We start from the raw sequence: 10539 nt of genomic DNA on the forward strand, positions 1-10539 counted from the left end.
GCTTGAACCGCTTAACTTAGAAACTTTGTTCAAACTTTGCTGCGTAGGTCTTGTAAAGGACACTTATGCTATGTATTTTTCATTTTTCTAAACTTTATACTTTTTAAAATATTAAATAAAAAACTAATACAATTCTCCATTTGACTTACATTGGGCCATTATGACATCATAATAGGGTCTTTAAACTGGCTTGCACCTGTGCTTCACTGACACCTGCGCCAAGGTTCCAAGGCTCCTCTTCTCTCTTGTCCCTCTCCATTCAACTGTATAACTAGGAATATTTATTCTTTCCTTTTTCCACTCTTCTTCTTTCGTTCTTCCACTCTTCTTTCCTTTCTTCCATTCTCCTTTCCTTCTTCTTTCTTCTTCCACTCTTCTTTCCTTCTTCTACTCTTCTTTCCTTCTTTTACTTACTTTTCCTTTCTTCTTCCTTCTTTCTTTTCTTCTTCCACTCTTCTTTCCTTTCTTCACTCTTCTTTCCTTTCTTCTTTCCTTCTTTCACTCTTCTTTCCTTCTTCACTCTTCTTTCCTTCTTCCACTCTTCTTTCCTTTCTTCACTCTTCTTCTTTCTTCTTTCCTTCTTCCACTCTTCTTTCTTCTTCCTCTCTTCTTTCCTTCTTTTACTCTTCTTTCCTTTCTTCTTTCCTAATTTCACTCTTCTTTCTTTTCTTCTTCCTTTCTAACTTTTGCATTTCATGCACTGGTATTTCCTTCAGGAAATGCATTTTCTAGTTATTATTCTTTGTACCAAACTTCTGCGCTTTATTTCAGCTTGAACCGCTTAACTTAGAAACTTTGTTCAACTTTGCTGCGTAGGTCTTGTAAAGGACACTTATGCTATGTATTTTTCATTTTTCTAAACTTTATACTTTTTAAAATATTAAATAAAAACTAATACAATTTCTCCATGACTTACATTGGGGCCATTATGACATCATAATAGGGTCTTTAAACTGGCTTGCAACCTGTGCTTCACTGACACCTGCGCCAAGGTTCCAAGGTCCTCTTCTCTCTTCCCTCTCCATTCAACTGTATAACTAGGGAATATTATTCTTTCCTTTTTCCACTCTTCTTCTTCGATTCTTCCACTCTTCTTTCCTTCTTCCACTCTCCTTTCCTTTCTTCTTTCCTTCTTCCACTCTTCTTTCCTTCTTCTACTCTTCTTCCTCTTTTACTCTACTTTCCTTTCTTCTTTCCTTCTTTCTTTTCTTCTTTCCACTCTTCTTTCCTTTCTTCACTCTTCTTTCCTTTCTTCTTTCCTTCTTTCACTCTTCTTTCCTTTCTTCACTCTTCTTTCCTTCTTCAGTCTTCTTTCCTTTCTTCACTTCTTTCCTTTCTTCTTTCTTCTTCCACTCTTCTTTCCTTTCTTCCTCTTCTTTCCTTCTTTTACTCTTCTTTCCTTTCTTCTTTCCTAATTTCACTCTTCTTTCTTTTCTTCTTCCTTTCTTACTTTTGCATTTCATGCACTGGTATTTCCTTCAGGAAATGCATTTTCTAGTTATTATTCTTTGTACCGAACTTCTGCGCTTAATTCAGCTCGAACCGCTTAACTTAGAAACTTTGTTTCAACTTTGCTGCGTAGGTCTTGTAAAGACACTTATGCTATGTCTTTTTCATTTTTCTAAACTTTACACTTTTTAAAATATTAAATAAAAACTAATACAATTTCTCCCATTGACTTACATTGGGCCATTTATGACATTCATAATAGGTAATTAAACTGCTTGCACCTGTGCTTCACTGACACCTGCGCCAAGGTTCAAGGCTCCTCTTCTCTCTCTGTCCCTCTCAATTCAACTGTATAACTAGGAATTACTTTCCTTCTTCCACTCTTCTTTCCTTCTTTCACTCTTCTTTCTTTCTTTCCTTCTTTAACTCTTCTCTCTTTTCTTCTTTCACTCTTTCTCTCTTTCTTTTTTCATCTTCCACTCTTCTTTCTTTATTCACTCTCTTTCCTTCTTCCACTCTTATTTCTTTTCTTCACTCTCCTTTCCTTTCTTCTTTCCTTCTTTCACTCTTCTTTATTTTCTTCTTCCACTCTTCTTTCCTTTGTTCTTTCCTTCCTTCACTCTTCTCTCTTTTTCTTCTTTCCTTCTTTCACTCTTCTCTCTTTCTTTTTTCATCTTTCACTCTTCTTCCTTCTTTTACTCTTCTTTACTTTCTTCTCCATCTTTCCTTCTTTCACTCTTCTTTCCTTCTTTCACTCTTCTTTATTTTCTTCTTCCACTCTTCTTTCCTTTCTTCTTTCCTTCCTTCATCTTCTCTCTTTTCTTCTTTCCTTCTTTCACTCTTCTTCATTTCTTCTTTCCTTCTATCCACTCTTCTTTCCTTCTTTTACTCTTCTTTACTTCTTCTCCATCTTTCCTTCTTCCACTCTTCTTTCCTTCTTCTACTCTTCTTTTCTTTCTTCACTCTTCTTTCCTTCTTCCACTCTTCTTTTCTTCTTCCACTCTTCTTTTCTTTCTTCACTTCTTTCCTTTCTTCTTTCTTTCTTTCACTTCTTTCTTTTCTTCTTTCCTTTCTTCACTCTTCTTTCCTTTATTCTTTTCTTCTTTCCTTTCTTCACTCTTCTTTCCTTTATTCTTTCCTTCTTCCACTCTCCTTTCCTTCTTTTACTCTTCTTTCCTTTCTTCTTTCCTTCTTTCACTCTTCTTTCTTTTCTTCTTCCTTTCTTAACTTTTGCATTTCATGCACTGGTATTCCTTCAGGAAATGCATTTTCTAGTTATTATTCTTTGTACCGAACTTCTGCGCTTAATTCAGCTCGAACCGCTTAACTTAGAAACTTTGTTCAAACTTTGCTGCGTAGGTCTTGTAAAGGACACTTATGCTATGTATTTTTCATTTTTCTAAACTTTATACTTTTTAAAATATTAAATAACAACTAATACAATTTTTCCCATTGACTTACATTGGGCCATTATGACATCATAATAGGGTCTTTAAACTGGCTTGCACCTGTGCTTCACTGACACCTGCGCCAAGGTTCCAAGGCTCCTCTTCTCTCTGTCCCTCTCCATTCAACTGTATAACTAGGAATATTCTTCTTTCCTTCTTCCACTCTTCTTCTTTCCTTCTTCCACTCTCCTTTCCTTTCTTCTTTCCTTCTTCCACTCTTCTTTCCTTCTTCTACTCTTCTTTTCTTTCTTCACTCTTCTTTCCTTTTACTCTACTTTCCTTTCTTCTTTCCTTCTTTCTTTTCTTCTTCCACTCTTCTTTCCTTTCTTCACTCTTCTTTCCTTTCTTCTTTCCTTCTTTCACTCTTCTTTCTTTTCTTCTTTCCTTTCTTCACTCTTCTTTCCTTCTTCCACTCTTCTTTCCTTTCTTCACTCTTCTTTCCTTTCTTCTTTCCTTCTTCCACTCTTCTTTCCTTCTTCTACTCTTCTTTTCTTTCTTCACTCTTCTTTCCTTCTTCCACTCTTCTTTCCTTCTTTTACTCTAATCTCCTTTCTTCTTTCCTTCTTTCTTTTCTTCTTCCACTCTTCTTTCCTTTCTTCACTCTTCTTTCTTTCCTTCCTTCTTTCCTTCTTTCACTCTTCTTTATTTTCTTCTTTCCTTTCTTCACTATTCTTTCCTTTATTCTTTCCTTCTTCCACTCTTCTTTCCTTCTTCCACTCTTCTTTCCTTTCTTCACTCTTCTTCCTTTCTTCTTTCCTTCTTCCACTCTTCTTTCCTTCTTCCACTCTTCTTTCCTTCTTTTACTCTTCTTTCCTTTCTTCTTTCCTTCTTTCACTCTTCTTTCTTTTCTTCTTCCTTTCTTAACTTTTGCATTTCATGCACTGGTATTTCCTTCAGGAAATGCATTTTCTAGTTCATCTTGAACCGCTTAACGTAGAAACTTCGTTCAAACTTTGCTGCATAGGTCTTGTTAAGGACACTTATGCTATGTATTTTTCATTTTTCTAAACTTTATACTTTTTAAAATATTAAAGAAAAACTAATACAATTTCTCCCCTTGACTTACATTGGGCCATTATGACATCATAATAGGGTCTTTAAACTGGCTTGCACCTGTGCTTCACTGACACCTGCGCCAAGGTTCCAAGGCTCCTCTTCTCTCTGTCCCTCTCCATTCAACTGTATAACTAGGAATATTATTCTTTCCTTCTTCCACTCTTCTTCTGTCGTTCTTCCACTCTTCTTTCCTTCTTCCACTCTCCTTTCCTTTCTTCTTTCCTTCTTCCACTCTTCTTTCCTTCTTCTACTCTTCTTTTCTTTCTTCACTCTTCTTTCCTTCTTCCACTCTTCTTTCCTTCTTCTACTCTTCTTTTCTTTCTTCACTCTTCTTTCCTTTCTTCTTTCCTTCTTCCACTCTTCTTTCCTTCTTCTACTCTTCTTTTCTTTCTTCACTCTTCTTTCCTTCTTCCACTCTTCTTTCCTTCTTCTACTCTTCTTTTCTTTCTTCACTCTTCTTCCACTCTTCTTTCCTTCTTCCACTCTTCTTTCCTTTTTTCTTTCCTTCTTCCACTCTTCTTTCCTTCTTTCTCTCTTCTTTCTTTTCTTCTTTCCTTCTTCCACTCTTCTTCCACTCTTCTTTCCTTCTTCCACTCTTTTTTCCTTCTTTCACTCTTCTTTCCTTCTTTCCTCCTTTCACTTTTCCTTTTTTTTCTTCTTTCCTTCTTCCACTCTTCCTTTCTTTCTTCACTCTTCTTTCTTTTCTTCTTTCCTTCTTCTTTACTTCTTCCACTCTTCTTTCCTTCTTATACTTTTCTTTTTTTTCCTCTTTCCTTCTTCTTTCCTTTCTTCACTCTTCTTTCTTTTCTTCTTTCCTTCTTCCCTTCTTCTTTCCTTCTTCGACTCTTCTTTCCTTTCTTCTTTCCTTTCTTTACTCTTCTTTCCTTTCTCATTTCCTTCTTTCACTCTTCTTTCCTTTCTTATTTCCTTCTTTCACTCTTCTTTCTTTTCTTCTTCCTTTCTTAACTTTTGCATTTCATGCACTGGTATTTCCTTCCGGAAATGCATTTTCTAGTTACAGTGCATGAAATGCCCTGTATTGTTATTCCTAGGCTTCTTATTACAGTGCATGAAATGCCCTGTATTGTTATTCCTTCGTTTCTTATTCTTCTTCTACTTCTTATTACAGTGCATGAAATGCCCTGTATTGTTATCCAAACTTTTCTTATTCTTATTATTCTTTTTACCTTTTTCTGCGCTTAATTCAGCTCGAACTGCTTAACGTAGAAACTTTGTTCAAACTTTGCCGCGTAGGTCTTGTAAAGGACACCTGTGCTATGTATTTTTCCTTTTTCTAAACTTTATACTTTTTAAGATATTAAATAAAAACTAATACAAATTTTCCCATTGACTTACATTGGGCCATTATGACATCATAATAGGGTCATTAAACTGGCTTGCACCTGTGCTTCACTGACACCTGCGCCAAGGTTCCAAGGCTCCTCTTCTCTCTGTCCCTCTCAATTCAACTGTATAACTAGGAATATTAAGAGACACCTTCCATACTCTCCTTTTTTTTCTCCATCTTTCTCTCTATCCCTTTCCTTCTTCCACTCTTCTTTCCTTCTTCCACACTTCTTTCCTTTCCTCTTTCCTTCTTCAACTCTTCTTTCCTTCTTCCACTCTTCTTTCCTTTCTTCTTTCCTTTCTTCCAGTCTTCTTTCCTTCTTCCACTTCTTTCCTTCTTCCACTCTTCTTTCCTTTCTTCACTCTTCTTTCCTTCTTCCACTCTTCTTCCACTCTTCTTTACTTCTTCCACTCTTCTTTCCTTCTTCCACTCTTCTTTCCTTCTTTCATACTTCTTTCTTTTCTTCTTTCCTTCTTCCACTCTTCTTTCCTTCTTTCACTCTTCTTTCCTTCTTTCACTTTTCTTTTTTTTCTTCTTTCCTTCTTCCACTCTTCTTTTCTTTCTTCACTCTTCTTTCTTTTATTCTTTCCTTCTTCTTTCCTTATTCCACTTCTTTCCTTTCTTCTTTCCTTCTTTCACTCTTCTTTCTTTTCTTCTTTCCTTCTTCCACTCCTTTCCTTTCTTCACTCTTCTTTCCTTTCTTCTTTCCTTTTTCCATTCTTCTTTACTTCTTTTACTCTTCTTTCCTTCTTTCACTCTTCTTTCTTTTCTTCTTCCTTTCTTAACTTTTGCATTTCATGCACTGGTATTTCCTTCAGGAAATGCATTTTCTAGTTATTCTCTTTACCGACTTCTGCGCTTAATTCAGCTCGAACCGCTTAACTTAAAAACTTCGTTCAAACTTTGGCACGTAGGTCTTGTAAAGGACACTTATGCTATGTATTTTTCATTTTTCTAAACTTTATACTTTTTAAAATATTAAATAAAAACTAATACAATTTCTCCCATTGACTTACATTGGGCCATTATGACATCATAATAGGGTCTTTAAACTGGCTTGCACCTGTGCTTCACTGACACCTGCGCCAAGGTTCCAAGGCTCCTCTTCTCTCTGTCCCTCTCCATTCAACTGTATAACTAGGAATATTATTCTTTCCTTCTTCCACTCTTCTTCTTTCCTTCTTCCACTCTCCTTTCCTTTCTTCTTTCCTTCTTCCACTCTTCTTTCCTTCTTCTACTCTTCTTTTCTTTCTTCACTCTTCTTTCCTTCTTCCACTCTTCTTTCCTTTCTTCACTCTTCTTTCTTTCTTCTTTCTTTCTTCCACTCTTCCTTCCTTCTTCAACTCTTCTTTCCTTTCTTCACTCTTCTTTCCTTCTTCCACTCTTCCTTCCTTCTTCAACTCTTCTTTTCTTCTTCCACTCTTCTTTCCTTTCTTCACTCTTCTTTGCTTTCTTCTTTTCTTCTTTTACTCTTCTTTCTTTTCTTCTTTCCTTTCTTCACTCTTCTTTCCTTTATTCTTTCCTTCTTCCACTCTTCTTTCCTTTTACTCTTCTTTCCTTTCTTCTTTCCTTCTTTCACTCTTCTTTCTTTTCTTCTTCCTTTCTTAACTTTTGCATTTCATGCACTGGTATTTCCTTCAGGAAATGCATTTTCTAGTTATTATTCTTTGTACCGAACTTCTGCGCTTAATTCAGCTCGAACCGCTTAACTTAGAAACTTTGTTCAAACTTTGCTGCGTAGGTCTTGTAAAGGACACTTATGTTATGTATTTTTCATTTTTCTAAACTTTATACTTTTTAAGATCTGTTATGTAGGACAAGGTGTTAATATCCCTTTCTGCATACTCGAGACTCTGTGGGTTGGTCGAATGATTGATGGCATCCTATGGGTTGTCAAGTGGGCGCCCTCCTTCTTCGATGTTTCGCTGATTGACCCACGACACCTCCAGAGGGTTCAGCAGTGAGATCCGGCGTCCCGGGCTCACTCCCTAGATGCCATCACTCATCCGACAGCCCAGGCGGAGTCCTTCCTCTTTATCCACAGCCACTGACTTCCCTTTTCAGCAGCCCTGGAAAGGTCTTTGACTGCCTGCCTGTGGGCCTTCCCCCGCACTCCCATCTCTCGAAGAAGCCTGGATGTTGAGGTGGCTACAAATCCTCTGCAGCCTACTTCAACTGGGCAGACCTTAGCTTTCCAGCCTCGTTGTTGTGCGTCTGCTGCAAGGTCCGCATACCTTAGCTTCTTGCGCTCGTAAGCCTCTTCCACCGCACTCTCCCAGGGCACCGTGAGCTCGACGATATAGACCTGCTTGAGTGAGGCCGACCAAAGCACAAGGTCTGGTCGCAGATTTGATGTTGCTATTTCTGCTGGAAATCGGAGCTTCTGGCCTAGGTCTGCCAGCATCTTCCAGTCCCGTGCCCCACCTAGCTGTCCAGTTTCTGGTCTTGTGGTGGTGAGAGTGGCTTGGCCCCCGCCCTCCCGGACAAATGTTGTTGCCGGCCTACGAGATGGTGGAGGAAGGGCATTGACGCTCATCCGTCGACTCTCCATCACTGCCGCAAGACACTGTAGCACCTGGTTGTGCCGCCAGGTGTACCGGCCTTGAGTGAGGCCGGTCTTGCAGCCCACCAGGATGTGCTTTAGTGTAGCTGGAGTCGGGCAGAGGGAGCATGTCGGGTCTTCTCCGTACCACTGGCTAAGATTCTTGGGAGACGGCAGTACATCATAAGCGGCCCTGATGGTGAAGCTAGCCTTAAATGCCTCCATCTCCCACAGCTCCTGCCAGGAGATCTTCCTCTTCTCCACTCCCTCCCAAGTCATCCACTGCCCCTGCTTTGCCTGTGAAACAGCTTTTGCACACCTTGCTGCCTCCTCTTGCTGACGTACCTCCTGGACCACCAGCTTGCGTCTCTGGAACGGAGTAGCCTTGTTCCAGGCCGGTGTACTGGCTCCGGCTCCAAGACCACTCCTCCCGTGCTGCACTCGGCCCACGATGTCCCTGTGCTTGAGTGCTGCCTTTGCCTGCTTGGTTGCTTCCAGTGGGGTCCACTTCCTCCCAGTAGCCAGGATGGGTGCAGCTTGGGCTACAAATGGATCACTCGAATCCAATAGCATCATCTCCAGTCTAACTTTGGCGCATTTATACTCCTCTGCTAGACTGGAAATGGGCAGTTCTAATACTCCTTTGCCATAGAGCCCTATACTGCTGAGGCACCTGGGAAGCCCAAGCCACTTCCTTGCATATGAGCTGACCAGCCTCTCCAGCTTTTCCACCTTTGAGATCGGGACTTCATACATGGTAAGTGGCCATAAGAGGCGTGGAAGGAGCCCAAACTGCATACACCAGAGCTTCAACTTGCCAGGTAGTGCGGTTCTGTTGATGTTCTCCAGGCCGCTGGCTACATCCTTCCTGAGCTGATCTACTTGCTCTTTGTCCTTAAGGGAGGCATCATACCATCGGCCAAGGCTCTTCACAGGCTTCTCAGAGACAGTTGGAATAGGCTCATCGCCAATGAGAAAGCGTTGGTCTGACAGCTTCCCCTTGACGATGGAGATGCTTCTGGACTTGCTCGGCTTGATCTTCATCCGAGCCAGCTCGATGTTATCTTGCAGCTTTTTCAGTAGCCGTACAGTGCAAGCCTTGGTCGTGGTGAGGGTGGTAAGGTCGTCCATGTAAGCTCTCACAGGCGGCAGCCTCAGGCCAGGTCTTATAAGCTGTCCTCCAACCACCCACCGAGATGCTCGAATTATCATCTCCATGGCCATTGTGAAGGCTAGCGGGGAGATGGTGCAGCCGGCCATAATTCCCACTTCTAGATGCTGCCATGCTGTGGTGTACTCTGCTGTTGATAGGCACACCTGCACGTCCTGGAAGTAGGCCTTGACAAGGCTTGTTAGGGCTACAGGGACCCTGAAGAAGTCAAATGCGGTCCAGAGGAGGTTGTGAGGGACTGAGCCAAAGGCGTTGGCGAGATCCAGGAACACCACGTGAAGATCTGTTCCCTCCGTCTTGGCAACTTTGATCTGATGCCAGATGGTACTCGCATGTTCCAGACAACCGGAGAAGCCAGAGATGCCTGCTTTCTGGATTGATGTGTCAATCAGATGGTTTCTTTGCAGGTATCCTGCCAGCCTGTGAGCGACCACACTGAAGAATATCTTCCCCTCGACGTTTAGGAGGCTGATCTGGCGGAATTGGCCGATTTCTGAGGAGTCCTTTTCCTTTGGGATAAGGATTCCTCCAGCTCTCTGCCAGGATGTTGGTATCTCCTTCTTTTGCCAGACCACCCTCATGAGCTTCCAGAGGAATCGCAGGGCATCTGGTGCATTTTTGTAGAGCCTGTATGGAACTCCGTTAGGACCTGGGGCTGAAGCAGCCCTTGCTCTACGCACAGTTTTCTCCACTTCGCTCCATCTGGGTGGGCTGATATCTAGCTGGTGCTCTGGCGGGTTGATTGGTGGCATATCAGATGGGAGAATAACCTCTTCGTGGCGTTTGGCATCTGTGCAGGACTTTTCCAGATGTTTTTCCAGGTCTGCCTTTGACACTGAGAGGCTTCCACTCTTCTCCGCTGTAAAGAGACTCTTCACAAATTTGAAGGGGTCTTTGTAGAAGCGTGATCTTGTCTGTTCCTTCCTTCTGCGCTTCTTTACCAGATTTTCCGCTCTTCTCAGTGTCACAAGTCTACTCCGGATGGCCTCCTGCAAGACGTTGATGCCCTCCTTTTCCTCCTCTGTGGCTTTCCTCCACTGCTTCTTCAGCTGCCTCCTCTCTCTGACTAGGCGATCTATTTCCTTCTGCCTCCTGGACTTAGTGGGGATTGTCGGTTCAGATCTCTTTCTTTCGACTGCTCCAAACCTTTCCGATCCATAGCTGTATATAAGATCTCCCATTTTCTCCAGCTTCTTCCTGGTGGTGCCTTTGAGCCCCTCTAAGATGTTGCAGAGGTCGGTGTTGACCTCCATCCACAGTGCCTTTTCGCAGGATTTTGGCCACTTGATCAGTGGCCTTCGCCCCTGGATCTTCTTTTCCACTGCAGGTCTTGCTGGGCTGGGTTCAGGTTGGTTTCCTGTGCAAGGTTCGTCCTCTTCTGGGACAGGGATGTTGATGTCCTGCAGACTGTGGTTTTGGCCCCGCTGCTGAACTTCAGTCGACTGACTCGACCTGCTTCTCAGAAAGTAGCTGTCGATGCGAGATCCCTGTTGACCCTTCTTTAGGCACCCTTTCTTGCCCTGAT

General features: G+C 41.7%; 1 protein-coding gene across 1 annotated transcript; it reads right to left on the bottom strand.

Annotated features, from left to right (window-relative positions):
- Positions 1–7174: 7174 nt before the first annotated feature.
- LOC116223837 lies at positions 7175–9011 on the bottom strand. The gene is made up of 2 exons (XM_042706811.1): positions 8743–9011; positions 7175–8409 (listed from the first exon to the last, which is right to left on the bottom strand). The coding sequence occupies exons 1-2, from the start codon at positions 8972–8974 to the stop codon at positions 7304–7306; spliced, it is 1338 nt and encodes a 445-aa protein (XP_042562745.1). The 5' UTR covers positions 8975–9011; the 3' UTR covers positions 7175–7303.
- Between the last annotated feature and the right edge of the window lie 1528 nt (positions 9012–10539).

Source organism: Clupea harengus, unplaced genomic scaffold, assembly GCF_900700415.2.
Source record: "Clupea harengus unplaced genomic scaffold, Ch_v2.0.2, whole genome shotgun sequence".
Taxonomy (NCBI): domain Eukaryota; kingdom Metazoa; phylum Chordata; class Actinopteri; order Clupeiformes; family Clupeidae; genus Clupea; species Clupea harengus.